Here is a 21,518-nt window from a genome sequence, read left to right as displayed (position 1 = left end):
AAAACAAAAAAAAAAAAAAAACAACTACCTCAAAGGTCCTGAGGAGTCCTCTTCATCTTTGAGAAAGTACTGAACTTTAGAAACTTCTGCCTATTATACTGACTTGAACTCTGGTTTTCCCTGGCTTTTAATAAAAGCTAAACACTCTTCTAGAAAGGCTGTCTTTTAGGTAGAGCCGAAATAGCCCTTACATGACCTTCCCTTTCTCCAGGAGAAATAGCCCTGGTTCCCTCATGAGCTCTGCATGTGATGTCCATTCACTGACAAGCCTCCAAGTCCCCTCCCATCTTTTCCTGCCCGAGCTAGAGCAAGGATGGATAGGGAGGAAAAACAGGTTGTCTGGAATCACGGGTCCACTGGTGCCACTAAGGGTTACATTCTTTGTTGTTGTTATTGTTGTTTTATTTTCTTAGAAGACAAATCAAACATGGATGCAATCTGAGAGGGAAGGAAGGAAGCGGATATGTTGAGCAGCTACATGTAGAAGTAGCTACAAGCCAGGCATGATGCTAAGCCCCTGTGTGTGCCTTCTCACACAAGTTCAAGTACCGATAATAACCTAACCCTAAATTTTTACATAGCTAACAAGTTCCAGAACTGGATTTGAGCATTGTTTCAACTAAAACTTTTAAATCTATTTTTTTTTTATATATACACGCTTCTGCAAAACATGTTAAATACCTTTACTTGGGCATTTGATCTTTAGGATTGAGAAAGTTGCAGGACCTCGCTTTTACCTCCCAATTTTCTAATTATGCTTGAACCCTTACTTTTACTTTTCTGTCTAACCATTCTATGTAACCTGTTGCCAGCTACAGATTTGTTTTTTATTTTCCTCCTGTATCTTCATGATGAAGATACAGGCCACTAGAACCTTCTAGATTGACACTGATCCTTGAAATGGTACTCGTCCAATGATTGACCCTTGTCCTGACCCACCTTTGCTTCACTACTACATTGTATTAGTAAAGATATGAAACATTCTGTCCCCAAGTTGAATGAAGTCCACACATACCCATCTAATGAATTCATTGCTTGCTTTTTATGAAAACGGTGGCCTACAGATCCACCAGGTTTTTTCCTTAGTGCTCACAAACAGATGACTTTAAAATCTTTGCCCTCGTTCTATATCAAACTTACTGATGTGATATTTGCAAAAATATACCTTCTACTTTGAAAACTGAAATGAAAACTGTTTATATTTGCCCCTTTGCAGTCTTGTCAGACATACAGGATCACTTGGGTGTCGCTGACCCCATTCAGCACTGGTACCTAACACAGAGTTCAAATGAAAGGAGCCCAGAATGCAACTAATTGTAATCTTCCTTAACTCCACTCATCTGGACTTTAGATGTTTTATTCTCTGCAGTCTGGAGATTGTTCTCCCTGGCCACGAAAATAACAGAATAGAAATTGGCAAGTTCCACTGCTTGCCATCATCACGTGGTGCTATCGGTTCACGCAGCAGCCCGCCCATCCCCTCCCAGCATAGCTGCCCTTCCTTCCGAGCTCTGTTCCCCAGTTTTCAATTGCCTTTGGGATTTTTCAGTTCATATGTGTCTCTTTAAATTTGTATGAAACCAGTTCATTGTCTGCCCCAAACCAGGACTTATTCCTCATTCCATCTTTCTGTTAGTGGTGCCACTATTCTGAGACACTCAGACTCAGGCTTTTAAAGCTATCCCTCCCATTTCCCTCTGTACATTACGATTATATTCAGGGCCTTTTAACACAAACCTGAACGCTGTGCCTTAACCCGTAGGGATTGTCTTTCTCACATAATTTGAAGTTGGGAGGCAGCAACCCAGAGCTCCTGCAGCTTCCAAAGAAGCTCCACCCCTTAGCAGGTGGCTTTCATGCCTCTGGTGGCAAGATGACTGTTGCTCTTTCAAGTGTGCCTCTGCCCTTGGGAGAGGGAATCATGAAGGACACTAGAAAATATCTGTCTCCATGTCCCCCTCCTTAAGGCTGTCCCCACTTGAGAAGGCCATTAAGGCTTTGGAAAGTGAAGTCACTTGCCCAAAGAGACACAGTCAAGTCTTGGTTTTCTGGATCCTTTACATCAATAAAAAGTCATCCAGATCCTAAATATGGAAGTCTTTCCTCCTCCTAAATTCAGATTTCTCCTCCCTCTGAATTCATGTCATATTTTTGGCAGGTGCTACATATTTTTGTTAATGTTTTTAAATGTGCACATTATTTCCTTAAATACATTCACGTACTGCATGGCGATGTCTCGGTCAACAATGCACCACAGTATGATGGTGGCCCCGGAAGATTATAATGAAGCCAAAAAATCCCTATTAATTTAGAATGTGTTTGTGTTTTAAGCTAAGTATTATTGCAAAGAATCAAAAGAGTTTAAAGATTTTAAAGTTAAAAATGTTATAGTCAGCTAAGGTGAATTTATTACTGAAGAAAGAAAAATATGTTTTATAAATTTAGCATCGCCCAAGTATACAGTGTCTAAAATGTCAACGGTCATGTGCAGTAATGTCCCAGTCTTCACATTGACTCACCACTCACTCACCCAGAGCAGCTTGCTGTCCTGCAGCCTCTGCTCATGGTAAGTGTCCTGAACCTGTGTATCATTTGTATCATTTTTCAAAATAAACTTTTTAGTTGTAGATAGACACAATAATCTTTATTTATTTTTATGTGGTACTGAGGATCGGAACCCAGGGCCTCACATGTGCTAGGCAAGCACTGTTCCCTAGCCCTGTATCATTTTTTATACTATATTTTTGTCTCACCACACCCCTTTTTTTGGTGCTGGGGTTTGAACCCCTCTACTATACTTTTCCTATGTTGAGATGTATGTAGATACACAAGTACTAACCATTATGCTACAGCTGCCCACAGTACTCAGTACAGTAGTGTGCTGTACTCGTAGCCTAAGAGCAATGGGCTACACCTTACAGCCTACCTGTGTCGTAGGCTAGACCATCTAGATTTGTGTAAGTCCTTTCTGTGATGTTTGCACAATGACAGAATCACCTCAGGGTGCGTTTCTCAGAATGGGTTCCCGGTCTTAGAAGACACAGGACTGGATGAAGGCTCCTTGAGAATGTGACTCTTAGTGCCTGATAGACTAGCTGGTGTAAAAGGCGTTCACAAAGGACTGAGGATTATGACGACTGATTTTCCCACAGAAGCCAAATGGTCCACTGGCTCATAAAAGTGCTAGAAGGCGTTGGGGTCAGACTATCCTCAAGGCTGGAGACAGCTGGGAAGAGTTTGAGGACTGTGATTTTGGAGCCTCCCATTCCAAGAAGCCAAGCATGGGTGTTTTCAAAGAAAAGAGGAAAAAAGATTCTCCACTTCGGTAAGATTTCAGTTTTCTCAGGAAAAGATATTTTTACCATGCATCAACTTTATTTTACTCATTTCCTTTTATGAACTATACCATAAAGGACAAAAAGGTAGCTTAACATTCTCTTCTCTGAAACACGAATCTTTCAGCTTACCTCTGAAAAGCTACAAAACTTAGGTTTTCACAGTAATGGAAGATGATTTGCATGTGTGTAGGGAAGGGTTACTCTTCAGCTTTCATGATGCTCTGGTGCATTTATTTTTTTGAGACAGGGTCTCGCCGTGTTGCCCAGGCTGGTCTCCAGCTCCTGGGCTCAGCCTCCCAGAGCTGGGGCTACCCGTGCCCGCCAGCAGGCCCAGCTCACTCTTGGTCATCATTACACCCATTTGACATTCCCACGCCAGTGTGCAGACGCAGAACACCGTGCACAGAGTTGATGGTTGCCTCTGATGGTGTTCAGATGAGTTCTCAGTTTCCTTTGTGTTCAAATATCTTTTGACCATTTTCTGAACCTTTTCTGAGAGTTACACGTCTCTAGCAGTTCCTTTTCTTTCTATGATTTATGTCATTATTATTTACGTGATCTTTGAAGTTAGTCTGGGTTAAATTTTAGGGAACATTTTGGGAAAATACTTTGTTTTCTTCATCTTTGGACCAGAAGAGGAATAGGGAGAAAGTATCCCGAGTCACCTATTATGTAATAGCTTCTTAGCACTGTGCAGTGCTGAATTCTTCACCTGGGGCAGGGGGTACACATGTCCCAAAGCGATGGATAATGAATCTCTAAAGGATATTATGTATGCTGGGATCATTCTTAATCAATTTCCAGATCCTCAGGTTCCATAGGTCCTCTTCCCTAAAATACACAAAGTTGAGGGAAAAACATTTACATTTAAGCCCTCTCCAACTTTAGGCAAGAAAGTTTGCCCCCCTACAATATTTCCGGTCTTGCACGGGCATTAAGATGTAACAACTTTTGGGGTGTTAAACAAAGGGAGAAACCAGAAGCCTGGTGCCTTCAGTTCAAGAGGCTTTCCGTTGTTCCTTATGCTCCTAATGTTGTCCCCTGCGTTAGAAATAGAGGCAGCGCTCAGTCGTGCATACCTATAATCCCAGGTACTTGGGAGTCTGAGACAGGAGACCCCTTGAAACCAGCCTGTGCAAAAAATTAGACTCAGAGAGAAGGGGGGGGAGAGGGAGAGGGAGAGGGAGAGGGAGAGGGAGAGAGAATTTTAGCTTTTGTTGGAAAGCATAGTGATTTGAAAACCCTAGAGCATGAGGGGTTAGTGTTGACTATTCTTTTAGATGTACTAGAATGTTCTGTAGGACTATCTGATTTTGCAAAACCCAAAGATAAAAATTTTGCATAATTTTTTGGATGATTCAGAGTGTGTTTTATGGACCAAGGTGGTTAAAATTTAGTTAATGGGGCTGGGTTGTGGCTCAGAGGTAGAGCGCTCACCTACCATGCGTGAGGCACCGGGTTCGATCCTCAGCACCACATAAAAATAAAATATTGTGTCTACCTATGACTAAAAAATAAATATTAAAAAAAAGATTAGTTAATCAAGTCACTCCGTGAAATACTTTAACTGTAGTACACCCTCCCAACGTTCCATCTTCTATGTATAATTTTCTATCTACTATTGGCAAGGAACAAGAAAATAAATTTATTTCATTTATGATGAAAATCAGATAGTATAGATAGAGATCAAATCTTGAAAATGTGCAGTGATTTGCATAGTTCTCTTTTTTAATTAGTTGTATCTGGGAGCCCAAGAGTTTGAAGAACATAGGTGGTGCATGTAGATGACCTGAAAACCTTTTAAACCCACTTCATTTTAATTTTACTGAACTTCTTCATGTTTTTTGAGGGTGGTAAAGGTCTGAAGCAAGACCTAAGCTAACATCTAGAATCTGCCTGATTCTTGTAAGGGAACAATTGGTTAATTTTCTCAACATCAGTGAACCTTTTCTCTTGAAATTCTTTAGTAAAATAAAAACTGTATGACAATAAAATGCTCATGTGGGCATTTCTTCCACATTTTTATTTTCTGGTACCTTTCAGTGGTCCTATACAACTTTAGGCATATGGTTATTATTAATAATATGATACCATTTCCCTAAACTTTTTTCATAATTTTTTTTTGGGGGGGATTGAACCCAGGGACACTCAACCACTGAGCTACATCTTTTTTTATTTTGAGACAGGGTTTCCTAAAATGCTGAAATGGGCCTCAAATTTGCAATTCTCCTGCCTCAGCCTCCCGAGTAGCTGGGATTATAGGCATGCACTACTGCATTGGGTTATTCATAATTTATTTGCTCCACTAAAAATCTCTGCAGAAGAGGGCACTGATATTCAGATAGGTTGAGTAACTTACCAAAGATCAGATGAGGCTTAATTCAAACCCAAGGTTTTCCCTCACTGATGCCACACCACCTCTTACACAATGGAGCCCACATACCTGGTGAAGTGAACAGCCTTGCTGTTCCCTGCTCAGAGTCTCAGACAGCCAGGGCTTCCCCAGCAAGAATACAGAGTGCCAAATACTAAAGTGTACACCTTTTGTTTAACAGTTGTCTTTTTAAAAGTGAATAAAAGCAAGATATTTCTATTTGTACCTGTAGACATGTATACTTGGTAAACTTTTATTGAATATGTAGTAGGTACTAAGCAAAGGTCTAAACATGACTTAGCCTGTCCTCAACCCATCAAATACACCACAGCAGAACAAGACCTTCAAGGCCTGTAGGACAAGGCAGGAGTGTCCTGGGTGCCACTGTGAGGCAGCCACAGGAGCTCCACAGTTCTGCCTGTGAACAGGTCTCCGACAAGCAGATTTGAGAATAGGAGAACTTTCCTAGATGGCATAGCCAGAGTGGCTGAGGGAGGTGTTTCCACTGCAGTCCTGCCTGTGTCTAGTGCCCCACACAGGGGGTGGCCCAAGTTCAAAGGCCATCCAAGTCAGTGTCCCTTGCCCATGGGTGGCTGGATGAGTAGGTTGTAGCAGTGTGGATTTCTAGAGAGTAGCCAGAGATGCTTGGAGGTGGGGACCGGCTGGGAGTACATGCAGGTCCTGGCAAAGGAAGAAGTCAGTCGGGTGGGGGGGGGAAGAGGTCAGTCCTGAGGCTCCTCACAACCCGGAGTGTGCGTCTCAAAACAAATGACAGCCCGTCCTCAGGTAGTGACGGCTGCCTTGTGTACTGCTGTGTGGTCAAGATGGCCTTGGGAACGAGGCAGAGCTAAGCCTGGGAGCTGAAAATCCTCAATTTCCACATGGAAAAGTGGCTTTTACTGCCTTCCTGTCCAGCTCACCACTGTCCCACATTTTGAAAGTGCAGCAATTTCAGTAAATATAGGTACATATCACACACAAGCAAGTTGCTGCTCAGTTGTAAAGCTTTGTGTCACATACCATCCAGTATCAGAAACAGTTCTGTGTGCCACTTAGTCTCTACACAGCGGGGGGCTGTCCTCAGCATTCCTTCAGCCAGAGGACTGGGCGCAGCCTTCAAAGTGAGTCGCTTTGGCTGATTTGAAAGGATGCAGAGAGGTAGGGGAGGACTTCTTGATTTGGGCGTTATAGCCACCTTCTGTTGACTTTCAAGGCTCTCAGAGGCAGTACCCTCAGGCTTCCACCACTCCACAGAGGAAAACAAGAGCTTACCGGCTGCCGTTCACCTAAAGTCTGATTCCCAGCTGTCATCCGCGTCAGTGGCTAAACAGTACTACTTGAAACAATCAAGATACCTTCCAGGTAAGTAGAGAAAATAAAACGAGTATTACTTGTAAAAAAAAGTGTCTCATCAAAATAGTCTGATTCTTGTAAGGATGGGATTAGAAAATTCACTCCTCCCAGGCACGGTGGCACACGTGTGCAATCCCAGTGGCTTTGGAGGCTGAGATAGGAGGACTGTGAGTTCAAAGTCAGCCTCAGCAAAAGCAAGGTGCTTAGCAACTCAGTGAGACCCAAAATAGGGCTAGGGATGTGGCCCAGTGGTCAAGCACCCCAGAGTTCAATCCCAAGTAATCCCAGTGGCTTTGGAGGCTGAGATAGGAGGACTGTGAGTTCAAAGTCAGCCTCAGCAAAGGCAAGGTGCTTAGCAACTCAGTGAGACCCTGTCTCCAAATAAAATATAAAATAGGGCTAGGGATGTGGCTCAGTGGTCAAGCACCCCAGAGTTCAATCCCAAGTATCCCCCTCCCTCAAAAAAGAAAATTTACTCTATAGTAAAATTTTTATCAATGTAAGACATGAACATGGTATTTGCTAGGTTTTTACTATTCATTACCTGATTGATCCCTTTTGAAAAATTGGAGGGGCTGGGGATGTGGCTCAGGCGGTAGCGCGCCCGTCTGGCATGCGTGCGGCCCGGGTTCGATCCTCAGCACCACATACCAACAAAAGATGTTGTGTCTGCCGAGAACTAGAAAATAAATATTAAAAATTCTCTCTCTCTCTCTCTCTCTCTCTCTCTCTCTCTCTCTCTCTCTCTCTAAAAAAAAAAAAAAAAAAAAAAGAAAAATTGGAAACTCTTTTTAGGAAATATATTCTTGACCTAAAATCCCTATTCATTCTCATTAAGTCAAAATTTGAGAAAGACTGCAATTTATGACCTTCTATTTTGGTCCTCGAACTGAGAAAAGGGTTTTGGAGTTCTAATTTTCTGCATAGAAAATCTTCATGTCATTCCGTTATGAGATGAGAATTTGCCCACTATGCCATTGTAATCAGACTAAAACTGTCAGTCATCACTCAGGATGCTTCTTCATCTTAGGTTCCTAAAGAGTCCAAGAAAGTCATGGTTCTCTCATGGGCAGATACTGTACAAAAGCTTCCAGAACCCCACTCTGGTCTCAGGATAGCTTTATTGTTAGTTTCTTATTCAGGATTTTCTGGAAGAGGATTAAAGCCCCAGAAGGAGTCTTCTCTGCAAGCTCCCCAAAGCTGGATACAGATTTCCCACTTAGCCAAGTATAGCATTTATCAGCTGTTTTATAAATGTACTTATTGGATGACTAAGACATTTCCTGACTTTCCCCATTTCTTTTTTGTTAGCGTCCCTTTTAACTGTGCCTCTTAAAAATACCTGTGTTGCAGACATTATGTGGCTTACTCATTCAAGCAGTGTATATTGTAGTGCTGGGGATTCCCAGTGATGGAGAAATAAACACTACTCTCATAGAGCTCACCATCTTGTGTGTGTGTGTGTGTGTGTGTGTGTGTGTGTGTGAGACAGGTGTGGGTGTGTGTGAACATACACTGTAAGAAACAGTGATGGAGTGATGGTGCAGAGGAGGGGAACCAAAGTTGACTGCAGGCTGGGGAGGAGGGGGTCTGAAAGACAGAGTTTATTTAAGAACAGAAGGTTTAACATCTGAAGTTCCCTGAGCTGAGGGGAGAGCAGAATTCAGCCTTTAGGGCAGGGGAAGGAATTTGCATTTTATCCCTGATCCACTGCAGGAGGTGAGTGGCACCTGATGTATGTGTTAAAAAGACTGTCTGCTGTATAAATAATAGACTACCCAGGGACAAGGAAAGCAGCAGGGAGCTGGGTTGGGAGGCTCCTGCAGTCACCTAGAGAAAGAGAATGATGACTTCAAGAGTGGAAATGGACTTGCTGGTGGATTGGAGGTGGACAGTGAGAGGAAAGGAGCTGGTCTGGAGCTTGAATCTTGGGTGGATGGCGGAGCCAGGTACTGAGATGGGAAGGACTCAGGAGGAACAGTTTGGGTAGGGAAGAGGCTGCGCCTCCCATTTGTGGGGAATTGCAGTTGAGATGCCTGGGAAACAGACCAAGGAGAGGTGGATGGGAGTGGAATAGAAGAGCCTGGAAAAGGTCCCAGAAAAACAGATTTGGGAATCACCAGCAGGCAGGCAGTCTGTACATCCACAGACCCAGACAGGATCGGTCACCCACCCAGAGACTAGGGGGGACATGGGCTTTCCTGGGGAGGTAGAGGAGGAAGAAAACAGCCAGCCAGATGAGGGTCGGAAAGCCAGAGAAGGTGGTTTCCAGAGGCCAAAAGGGGGAAATTCATCAGAAAGAGTAGTTTGCTGCTGAGCAGCTGGATAAGGAGGGATAGAAATGTCTAATTAAATTTGACAGTGGAGAGAGAGGTCCCTGGTGAGCTTGAGTTAGTTTCAATCTGGAAGTTAGACCCAAAAGTACAAAGAACTGTTTGAAATCTAAACCTGTCACACGGATGGCATGCTTTGTCTTGACGATGGCCCCTCTGCACTGGATGAGGTTAGAAGGGAGGTGTGGCATTTAGAGATGAACCTAGGATGGACTGCAGGGGCATCAACAGTGGAGACCTAGAGCAGGTCTGCAGGTGGCTGGAGATGCTCCCTCCAGAGGGAGGAGTGCTAATGTGCTGGAGGAGGGGCTGAGCCAGGGATGGAAGCCCTTAGGAAGGCAGAGGCCTCAGACTGAAGGCCACAAGGCTTGGGGTGCACTTTCAAAAGCAGCAAAAACACTTGTGTTGCAATCTCTGGGTACCGGTAGATTTGTAAAGTTTGGTGTTGAAACCGTGAGAATTCTACTCAGCCTGGATGGGCAGGGATATGAGAGTCTCATGGAAATACACTCTGTTTAAATAAGATAGTCCACTTCTCTGACTGAAATTTACAAATCAGTCTTCTGACTTATCGAAGGGTGACTACTATAAATTGTTGGCAGAGGGTAAGTGGACCCAAAGCACACATTTTCATATTCTGCTTCCTAATGGGATTTTCAGGAATATATTTCATGGTATCTAAGACCTGTCTGATCATTTATTTTTTTAACTAAAAAAAATCTAACAAATTCTGCAAATTCCCTGGGGTCAGAAGTATGGCTGTAATTGACACTTAAAAACTAGACTCAAAATTACAAAAAATTGCTTTGAATCTAAACTTGAGCTGTCCTGTCACCCGGCTGCATTCTTTACCTTGAAGATGGCCTGTCGGAAGCTGGAAGAGGTTAGAAACTAGAATTGGGCTCAGTTCAGTCACTTGGAGAAACATTTACTGAGCACCTGTTGTGAAGCAGTAACCATGCAGAAGATAAAACCCAGATAAGAAGCAATCCTTGACATTTTAAATCCACAGTTAATTTCACAAGTGAATGTCTTCAGGGATAAAAATATCATTGTGGACTCTTCTTTACCCTAAAACCAAGTATAAAAGGTCTTATTAAGCACTGACCTTTAGGACTATGAGAGCTCTAGAAATGTACCGTATGATTACAGGACAGCATGATACTGTAGCACAAGGACTGGCAGATCTGTGACACTGGCCTTCAGGGAAAGAACACAAGCATGTGTCATCGTTACTGAGCTGCTGCTGACCAGCTGTGTACTTGGAACAAGACTTTTGAGATTCAGTTCTCTGTTTCTTTCAGTGGGACTGCAGTCATCCACCGGTTTACCTTGTAAGCCTTAGGTACTTCATTATCACAAGGGAGTTGCAAATAGAATATGCAATGGAATAGTCTCAGTGGTACCTTCTGGTGTCACCCCCTGCTCCTAGATCCAGTTGATGTCACCACTGCTGTCCAGCAGAGCAGTTTACTCCATAGCACTTTTGTTGTTGTGGTTGTTCTAATTATGACAGCTAATGCATCTGTACCCATTGTCCACAAACGGAGCACAGCTTTTCATTTCTCTGGCTGTACATGATGTAGAGTCGCACCGCACCACGTGTGCAGTCATACACGTGCCTAGGGTGATGATTAAAACCCTGGCTGGAGGATCCTTGTCTCCCCCCACATATCACTTACCTTCTTCCCTCCACCTGTTCATTCAGTGTCCTGTGGCACCTCTGTGTTTGCCTCTTAACATGACACACAGTCTGTGTGACCTGTCCCTGTTCTGCTCTCCAGCCTCCTGTCGTTCCACACCCTGTTCTTGCTGCGCCCAGGCTACACTGTCTCTTGAGTTCTCTGCCACCTCTCCCTGACCTCCCCACCCCTGGGTCAGGATTCACAGTTCAGCTTAAAGTTGCTTTTTTAGAAGAAAGACTCAGTTGTCCTCTTATTTACCTCCCTCACCCCAGATCCTTCCAGACAATCTGCATACTGCTAACTCCCTATTTAATTATGACCATACACGTCTCCCTCACTAGGTTGTAAGAGCCCAGAGAGTAGGAACTGGTCCATTCTGTTCATTGCTTTTTCCCTAATGCCACACACACTGCCTGGCATGTGGCGGGTACTAAGTAAATATTTGCTAACTGATTGTAAAATCTCCTGAGAGGCAAGAGATGGTCATCATGTGATATGCATCAATGTAATATCAAATTATCTTAATGTCTGCCTCTTCTTGTTAGGTATATAGGTGTCCAATAAAAGCCAATACACTGATAAATAATTTACAATTCGAGGATATATTTCCAATAAAGTTGTAATCTTTATCTTAATTAAACCAATTATCTTCAATAGTGTATGTATCTACTTTTTTAAAAACCTATTTAGGGATATTAAAAAGTTTAACTGGATTAAAAAAATAAATATTCAGGATCCATTCTTTATGGAACTATATTTATGTATACCGGGTTCACTTAAAGAGATTTTATATTTTTTTCTACCTTGCACTTGTCTTTTTGAGTAAAGGTTTTTGAATATGACTCACTGCTACCTACTGCATCCTTATTTATTGGGTAATTTCTTATTATAGTTCTGTTTGTAAGTGTTTTATTAGAAGCCAGAATCCACAGGCATTATATCCTATAAGAAAGGGACATGATTTGGCCACCAGGAGTGCTTCCTTGGAGAACCAATGACAGGTGGCTTTTGAGGCTCAGTATTTCTGATTTCAAAACAGAATTATCGTGTATCTTCTTCATAACTGTGAAGCCTTCCCAGGAACTCCGTTTGTGAAAAGCAAAAGCTTGTACTGCCTGGAGAGTCACCACGTCCTAAATCACGGAGTCCTCAGAGTTGATGTCTACACTGGCTGGTGACAGCACCGTGGGCACCTAAGGCGGTGGGCAGCGCGAGGTCCTCAGCATCTTGAGAGTGCCACTGCAGACTCCAACCAACCCCCTTTGACTTCTAGTACCAAAGCCCAAGGTTGTCTTGACACTTCATAGATTCAGCAATTCACGACTAATGTCAACTTCCCTCTTTTCAGAGGACATTTCTAACACCTGCTCCCAGTCCACAGGTGATAAACTGTGGGTCTGATGACATCCCATGGACACAGAAGCATCTAGCAGGCTCCATTCATGTCTGCTTTGGAAGTCCCTGGATTGCCCTGAGCTCCAGCTTTATGTCTGTCCCCCAGGGTCTGCCCTAGTGTACAGAAGCGAGTGAGTGACATGGAACTGTCTTGGTTTTGAAGAAAAATGTTTATGCCCCCTCAATTTTTATGAGTTCATTCGGCAAGAAGGCCAAATGTTCATTATTACTTGCACTATAGCAAGCATGTTCTGTCCGTGCTCAGATGTGTGCCAAGCGCTTGGGGTCATGTTAGGGTTCATCGAAAGCTACACGTGAACCTAAATTTCTCTCTCTGCATAGTATGTTTAGTCTTTGTTTGAACATGTGTATTTTTCCTTCAAGTTTATGATCACATGCTAATCTTTGAAATGACTGTTTTGTTCTTCTAAGGTGTGAATCCCAAGCATGTATCCTTCGTAGCTAGTGGAAAGAATATAAACCCATATGCTTGGAATAATCAGCTATTTCCTAAGTCTCTGGGACCCATTGGCAGTGAATTTGCTTTCAAAAGGAGTAATGCAGGTAATGCAAGAATAGATTTAAAATGTAAATGTACGTAGTCTGCCTTCTACAGATGTTTGCTTTTAAATACACTGCACCTACCTTCTTCCAATGGAGATGGGTGTGGCCGTGCAAGGGGTACACAAAGCTTATGGACTATTGAGCACAAAGAGTGCCAAGGGAATCATTTGCCAGATCCTCATCTTCCATCTGGGTTCCTTCCTAAATGGATCTTCCTTATTGTGGGGTGTTTCTGAATTCTGCTTTACAAGGGAAAAGATTTTGACTTTTATATTTCCCCCAATGTAAAATATCTGGGTGCCAATCAAAGGGACACTTTGATATGTTGAGGTCAGAGTTAAGAAAGTAAGTATCCCAGGTACCTGTGAAGCAAATCCTTTCTAATGGCAGGGGGTTTCTAGTTTTGAGCTTTCTAAAAATTAAAGGAGAATCTAATTGGGTTGTTAGTTGACAGGTAGTTAAATCCTTTTATCTGAGCTATGATTCTTGGTCCATAAATTTGAAGAGAGTACAAAGAATATAACGACAAGGCTGTCACAAAACACCCTTTATTCCCTTTTGAGTTAAAAGGTTTCTCAGTGATTCTGTCTCCATAAATGACAGAGACAAAGAGAGAGACAGAGACAGAGAAGTAGCACTGGTATTGGAGCCCGCAAAGTCCCAACAGCAAGTATTCATTTGCTGAAACATAAGCTATTTGGAAAAAGTCTCATCTTTCTTATTAAGAGATGTTTCTAAGAAAACTTTTCTTATTTAGTTATCAAAATTTATAATACTCATCTTTTTTAGTAATTACGTACAATGAATCATTATGATTATAACTAACCTAAATCAGACTTTGTTTCAAGTTTATATGGATTTTTGAGTGATCAATTTAAAGACTTTTAAAACTAAATTATATTTGGATAAAAACTGGAAGCTGAAGTATGAATGAAAATATAAAATGTGAAAAAAGAACTTGCTCATGTATTTTTACATCAATAATATGGGCATGAAATCACTATGGTCTTTAGATTTCATTGGTTATATTTAAAGGAGAAATACACTGATTTTATGTGGATATTGACAATTACAATATGCCGGCGGTGACATCCTCTTGCCTGTAATCCTGACTCTCAGGAGGTTGAGGCAGGAGGATTGAGAATTCAAGGCCAGCTGGGGCAACTTAGTGAGACCCTGTCTCAAAAGTAAAAACATTTTTTAAAAGGAAGAAAAAGAACATCCTCTTCCTAAACTTAGGATGAAAAGTTTTACATATCAACAAGTGTGTGAAGAGGTATGGAACCCTTAAAAACGTGGGTGGCATTGGCCAAACAAGTTTGATGACTGCAGTTTTCATGAGGGAGCAGTCCAATGAGGTGTTCTGGTTGGACATTTTCACACCTAGACTTTCCACAATGTTTTTAGACTCTGAAAAGACTCACCTGTCTGATAAAGCTGAGGTGTCTTACACTGGGGGCCTGTAATTAACTTATTTTTTCTCGGGTATATAAAGTGACATTCACAGAACCAGATCAGTTAGAATGAAGCTTGAGTTTCAGGGAAATACTCACCTGGCATCAAACGAAAGCTGTGATGACACAGGGGAGTGTCTTCCCATTTCAAGGGCTCATTCTGGATCTTTTCATTAATCACCTGATTCATTTTCCCTGCTTTTCCTGTAACATTCTCCTTACCATTCGCTCTTTCTTTCCACCTGCCTTCTCTTTAGAAGAAAGCATAATTAAACCAATTGAAAAACTATCATGCAATGAAAGTTTTCCTGAAAAATTAGAGGAGCCACAAGGTAATTTCTGGGCTTATTCTTTGACTCTGTTGCCTAGTTTCCCTCTCATCCTCCACCTGATCCCATCAGGACAGGCCAAGGTGACCAGCTTTCAGCATTTCCTCTCGTCTGTATTATCCTCCTTTAGTAGTTGGGATTTTAAGACTGACTCACTCTGAAAAAGCTCTATGCTTGTCTTCTTAAATTAACTATGGCAATTTATAGAAATCAAGTAGATAATTCTATTGAAAAGAATTAAAAGAACATTTTCTAATCTTGCGACCAGTATTCCTTTAATATTTTTTTGATTCTGACATTCCTATCTTGGGCATTAGCAACCATTTCAGTCAAGTTAATGGAGATGGTGGATTTCATAGGGAGCTGATGTCACTGTTTTCAACAATGCCAACCCCTAACTCCAACTCAAAACTCTGTGGCTCACAGGACTTCAAATAATAAGCCAAAATAATTTAAGAAGACTTAACTTTCTGTTCATTTTTTTCCTCAGCAGCTTCTTTCTGCATTGTGTAACTGCTCCTGTGTTGCTTTTAGTGTCTGATGTGTCCCTCTTTTGTCTCTCACACGCTTTTCTGCTTTTGGACAAGTGATTTAAGCTAGTTTCCCCATCTATAAAATGGAGGAAAGCCTGTTTACTTAGGCATTATGATATAACTACACATAGAATTTTGTCACACAGTAAGGACTTAGGAAGTGTTCAATGGTGAGAATGAGAACAATTGATGTGTCCTGATGGTACTACTGAATACCATCATGGCTTCGAACTTCTCTTCTAAAAGTGAAAGACAATGTGATTCAAAATGTGTACCGGAGGTGAAAAGAAAGGTCCACAGTGGTGATGGGCACCACGATGTGGAGGACGAACACTGAATACCAGATTCTGTGCTAAATGCTTTGCATGCATCTTATTCAGTCCCTACAACAACCTTAGGAGCATAAGTCCACTTCCAACAGACTTACAAAATGAAAAAAGGGGGAGAACACATCAGGGACAGGGCTTCCTGGCAGGAGATGCAGCCCCATGTTAAGAACCAGCATCATAAAGCCTGGTGTGTTTGGGGTGAACTGGACATACCTTGGCCTTGACTTGGGCTTCTAGCTCATCCCCTTACTAACTGTGGGAACCCAGGCAAGTCTCTTAGCACTGCAGAACCCACAGCGTGTCTACTATTCGTCCGAGAGGGTTGTTCTAGGGAGTGAATAAGTCTCTGGCAAGTGCAGCACAGTGCCTAGAACATAGCAGGTGCTCAGAAAATAACATTTAGAAGTAATGGGGGTAGTAGTCAAAGTTATTCTCTGGCACCCTAAAATATTCACCTTCTGACTCTGAAACTTTGGATACGCCACTAGGAAATCTTGGAAGTTACAGTACTTACAATCCTTCCTTTCTCAAAAAAGAAGTGGGGTCGGCTGGCCAGAGGATCCACTTAGCACCTCTTGGTGCCACAGCCTCAGGTAAGAGCGACTCAGAGGTGGTTTGAGATTTCTGAGCAGAGCAGAGCTTTTAAAAGTTCATACAGTCACTTGTTCTGAATGAGACTGTTTAACCACTGTCGCCTTATTAACGGAGTTCCAGCTGGTTCTGTCAAAATGTTCTGTTTTTCTTCTAACAATACGGTTTGAAAGTCTAATAATTAAAAGAAGAGCTGCCTCTCATTAAGTGGTTACTGTCTGCCAGCCACAGAGGGCTCTGTGGAATTGTCATTTAGTCCCCAAAGCCACCGGGGGGGGGGGGGGGTGCTCTCTTTATGGATGAGGAAATTGACCTAAGCTACTTACCCAAGGTCACACCGCTGTGGAGCCAGCACAGAAACTGGGCTTGTCACCTATCATTCCAGCGACTTGGGAGGCTGAGGGAAGGGCACTGCAAACAGGAAGCTGGCCTCTGCAACTTAGCAAAGACCCCGTCTCAATATAAAATAAAAAACAGGGCTGGGGTGTAGTTCAGAGGTGGTGCTCCAGGTTAAATCCTTAGTACCATGCAGACACACAAAAAGAAAGAAGAGAAACAAGTGGGCTTGTCCATTTGCGAAGAGCGGGCTTTGCCACACGCCAGGATGTGAGAGGAGGCCTGTGTCAGCGCTCTCCTGCCGCACGCCCCTGGCGCAGGGCAAAGGCTTGGTCAGTAGCGTGCGCTTGCCTTGGGCGTCAGGGCGTCTCTGCAGCTCCCTCAAAGGACAGAGTCCACGTGGCAGAACCTTCCCACCTGGCCTTTGTTGGATGGCAGTGTTAGGTGAAGGAGGGTTTGTTCCTCCATTCTCCAATGTCACAGCTAACTGAGTCACGTGTGCACTGGTGGCATGGCATATGACAGCCATGTGCAGAGGTTCACTCTTGAAATCTGTACCTGAGCCTCCCCAGGTCTGGCTGTGAGTGTTCTCTAAATTATTTTAATCTAAAATAGATATCCTTAGTGAAGCACCTAAAATAAGCATAAGAGATAATCAGAAGTTGGGTAAAGATACTAGATGTCACCTATAATCTCAGTGGCTTGGAAGGCTGAGGCAGGAGAATCACAAGTTCATAGCCAGCCTCAGCAAAAGTGAGGCGCTAAGCAACTCGATGAGACCCTGGCTCTAAAGAAAATACAAAATATGGCTGGGGATGTGGCTCAGAGGTCAAGTGCCCCTAAGTAAGTTCAATCCCTGGAACAAAAAAAAAAAAAAAAAAAAAAAGTTGTCTTTTCATTTACAATTTGACCCCCAGAGTATTCTCAGCCTAAACTAACTAGGATCATATATTGAAACTATGGATACAAATTTCCAGTCTTTAAAGTTCATACTATTACAGCTCAAAATGTAAAAAAAAAAAAAAAAAACACTGAATCATTTTAACTTTTTCTTACCATACTGTAAAGTCTTAAATAGTACTCGGTTGCTTTATCTGTAAAAATAATTGTTCCATTACCTCTCTGCTGAAACAAAATCTATCTATATAAGTAAACATTTTCTATATAGCAGTCATTTTTAGAATCCCTCAAATAATTTAAGTCAGCCTTTCAATGAGTCATTCACCATGACTTAGCAGCAATTTTTAATATAAAAGCAGAAAATCATGTCAAAGCATTCTGTTATCTGGATACCTGCTCTTAGAAATTGAGAGGGTCTTAAAAAAACCTACAAGATATTCAAGGCCTTTATATATTTATTAATTCTCAGATTAGCATGTGTATTCCTGTTTTCATTTTTAAAGTAAATACTTTCTCATAATTTTTCCTCTCTTCATTTACTCTGCTTATCCTATTTTCCTAAAGACGGTGATAGGAGGAGAGGTAAAACAAAAAGAAGTAAATATTAATCACTCTCAAGTGGTCCAGGCAAATACTTAGGAAGACACTGTTCTGTAGGAGATGTGTCTTCCAGTCTGCCCGTTGGGTGGCAGTTTCCCACAAGAAAGTAAAACCAGGTCATTACCATATTTATTCGACTTTTTTCTCTCCTCTCATAGTCTCCCTCTCTGCTTTTCTTCCTCACCATCAAGTTTTGAGAATAAAAATCATACTAATCTCTCCCCGAAAACTTCCTCATACCTCCTCATCCCCTGCTTTGAAAGTAGCAACAGGAATGGCGAGGAGTGACTTCTTATACAGGCACCAGTGGGTGCCCAGGGCCTGGGCTAAGCACTCTGTGTACACTAACTCTGTTACCAAAGGCTCATGGTCTCCACCATACAGAAGTTTTATATCTGATTTATATCATGGCATTGATAAAATTCTTTGTAACCCCTTTAGCATTTTCTACAAACAGTTAAATGCCCTTGGTAGAACAAATGCAATTTTTATAATAAACATACAGCCCGACATGATGGGGCTGACTGCCCGGCTCCTGGGAGACCCTGACGTGCAGGTCATGGTCCAGCTGGGCATCGAGGCATTTCTGGCCCTGCGGTGATAGCTGGGCTCTGTTGTCAGCTACTAGGTTCTTCTTGAAGGGTGCTTGAGTCCCAAAACACTGTAATTTCTAGAAAAGGAACCCTAAGTCTCAGCACTTCCAGTTTCTTGGCAAAACGCTTTCCTTTTCTAAGAAGTTTTTAAAAAACGTTGGCCTGGACACAGTTGGACTTAAGTGCATTTAGGACTTGACAGGCTGTCGAGACCTGGAAGAAGGCTTTTCTTTTTGGCACTTCTCAGACCCCTCACTTCTAACCCAGGAACCTCTCCCACTATCTTTAGACCACGTTCCCTTTCCCCTTCCCTGAATCGGGCAGGCTTATCCTCTCCCCCTTTCCCTCTGCTCCCAGCCTCACATCCTCTCTGCTCTGCCCACGGTGCCATTTTGACCTGTGGCCCTCTTGGGTGAGTTTGATCATTTAACTGATTGATGTTTTTTATGTTCCACTGATTACAATGAAAGGGCTTTTCTTGGAAAACACGGTGCCTTACATATTTCCCTGCTTTTTTTAGCCAGCTTCTGAATGACTTTGAGAGATTTAGGCTTCCTAAGAGTGGGATGAAATACCCGACAGCCCATTCATTTAAGAGCTGTTGGCCTCCGGCCCCAGCCAGTCTACACAGCAGTCAGGGCAGCTTTTGGTCCAGGGCATTCTGCACTCATGCTTTGTTCACTGTAAACTGAGGTTAGAGCCACGTACTCACATGGTTTGCTCCTGCTACCCAGTGTTACAGTAAAGTGTAAGAAAAACAAGGGAACCATGCCAGTAGGTCTAATATTGCTCACGTGAGGGGTGTCAAATGCTTAGATTCATTTCAGTGTACTCCCAGAATGGCAGCTACTAGTCAGTGTGAGAAGGTTCAATCCCAAATGGAAAGACTGAGCATCCCGCAGGTAAAATGCCTATGAAAACTGGCTCCTAATTTGAAGTAAGGAAGGGGTAAGAGAAGAATGTTCTCTGTAAAAATTGACTTACTGTTTTGTCACTTATTTGAGATGTTTAAGCAATTTTACTTTATCAATTGTTGAGATAACAAGTATTTAGCAGATTTGAATTTTTTTGCAAATTTTAAGCAGTCAAATTCATAAATAAAACTTGTGATTAAAGGTCTGGGATTCTAGAAAATGTCATCACTTAAGGGAGTTGTGTTATGACCCATAATTTTCCCAGTTTAAAAAAAAATGAAGTTTTTTGCTAGGCATGGTGGTGCACACCTATAATCCCATCTACTTGGGAAGCTAAGGCAGGAGAATCTTAAGTTGGAAGCCAGCTTGGGCAACAGAGAGAAACCCAAAAAAAGAAAAATGAAGTTTCTTAATTCTAGAAATCATATTTAAAAAAAATCTATAATAGGACCCTATATGGGTACTTCCATGAAGCCAAGGTTTTATAGGACCCACAATTCCAAATATATTTTCTGTAATGATACTCCATTTGAATATTGCATTGTGGGTACTGCTCACTGACTTTGAACCAGGAATCTCTTTTCTTTCTTGAATGTTGCCTGTCTTAATGTGAACTATTGGAAATAGAGCAGCAGCAGAATGATAAATCAGAAACGTTAGCTCTCAAACTACCGAAAATCCTAATAGTGCCACTGTACTACTATAATTTTTGCTTTTAAAATTAGAAAAAAAATCTCAGATCTTAAATCTTTTAAAGGTAAATTTGAATTTCTCCCATAAAATGAGAAGATGAACTGACTTGTTTTTAATTTGATAATCAAATGAATAACATTCTAATTTCTGATTCTGATTTCTTTCAGAATATGCTTGGAACACAAAAACTGGCCGGGGGCCATTTTCAGGACCTACCTACAATCCTACAGCAAAAAATCTAAATATCTTGAATCGTGCACAGCCAGTCCCTTCAGTGCATGGGAGGACAGACTGGGTGGCGAAGTACGGAGGCCACCGGTAGGACCTCTGGTGGGAACCCTTAGCATTGCTCCACAGAGTATGTGCAAGTCCCTGACCTTGGGAAATGTCTACAGATGTCTATTTCTACTGAGATCTGGAAGAAATATGCAATAGTGGGTACTTCAAAAAGCAAAAATCATCTCCTATTTTCTTTCCTGGAAACGAAATGCATTTTCTTAGCATCGTTGCCCACAGTGCTGATGTGTGGGTAGGACTTTACAAAGTATTGAATAAACTATTTGCCAAAGTATCAAGTATTTGATCTACAAATTAACAGATAGTAAGTACAATAAGAAGCTTCTTTTTTAAAAATGCCTCCAGAAAATAAGTGTTTCAAGTGTTGATTTTCCTTTGTTGTATATTGGCCTCGCAATGTGATATCACTTTGCAGTGATTCAGCTGAGAGGTTTTTTGTTTTGTTTTTTCCTGGTGGTGAGGCAGACTGCTGTGAGCTGTGAGTTCTGGGTCTTGCTTGGCTACTGCTCTGCTCTCCCACTTTGGCAATGGCAGGACTGTAAAATTTTTATTCTACTTTGACACTATGAGCTCAATGGCAATTCCAATCTTGAGCAGTATGTTTCCTTGGAAATAAATTTCCACTTAACATAGAAGATGTCTTCTCCACTAGATCTTAGTGGAGAAAAAGCCCATTGTTTGAACTTGACCAACACAAGGGCTGTGAGTTGGTGGCCTGTCTGACCCAGTGGCTTAATGACTTCACATTGAACACGTCAAGGTTCTCTTGTCATCGCATCAAGAAAGTTTTTGAAACTGTGTCTGATGCTTGTTCATTTGACTTGCAGAATACTTTTTTTCCATGTTCCTACCACAGGCAAAGATGAAGTGGGCCAGCCGGTCCCCAAAGCAGCGTTTGCCACCACAG

The 21,518-nt window shown here is 42.1% G+C and overlaps 1 protein-coding gene across 6 annotated transcripts in view; it reads left to right on the top strand.

Annotated features, from left to right (window-relative positions):
• Positions 1-20,636, top strand: part of Mak (male germ cell associated kinase) — a 47,564-nt gene extending 26,928 nt beyond the window's left edge. The window contains exons 9-16 of one of the 6 annotated variants that reach the window (XM_077801912.1): positions 3,153-3,325; positions 3,631-3,654; positions 4,278-4,296; positions 6,969-7,074; positions 12,911-13,042; positions 16,066-16,068; positions 16,176-16,280; positions 20,482-20,636. In XM_077801912.1, coding sequence (XP_077658038.1) covers positions 3,153-3,325; positions 3,631-3,654; positions 4,278-4,296; positions 6,969-7,074; positions 12,911-13,042; positions 16,066-16,068; positions 16,176-16,280; positions 20,482-20,636 — 717 coding nt within the window. Of the gene's footprint in view, positions 1-3,152; positions 3,326-3,630; positions 3,655-4,277; positions 4,297-6,925; positions 7,075-12,910; positions 13,043-14,753; positions 14,829-16,065; positions 16,069-16,175; positions 16,281-20,481 lie in introns of all 6 variants that reach the window. The other 5 variants (XM_077801911.1, XM_077801914.1, XM_026384604.2 and 2 more) reach the window with 5 other exon arrangements.
• Positions 20,637-21,518: the final 882 nt, after the last annotated feature.

The sequence above is a fragment of the Urocitellus parryii genome, chromosome 8, assembly GCF_045843805.1.
Source record: "Urocitellus parryii isolate mUroPar1 chromosome 8, mUroPar1.hap1, whole genome shotgun sequence".
NCBI classification, from domain to species: domain Eukaryota; kingdom Metazoa; phylum Chordata; class Mammalia; order Rodentia; family Sciuridae; genus Urocitellus; species Urocitellus parryii.
This window is presented reverse-complemented; position numbering and strand designations above follow the sequence as displayed.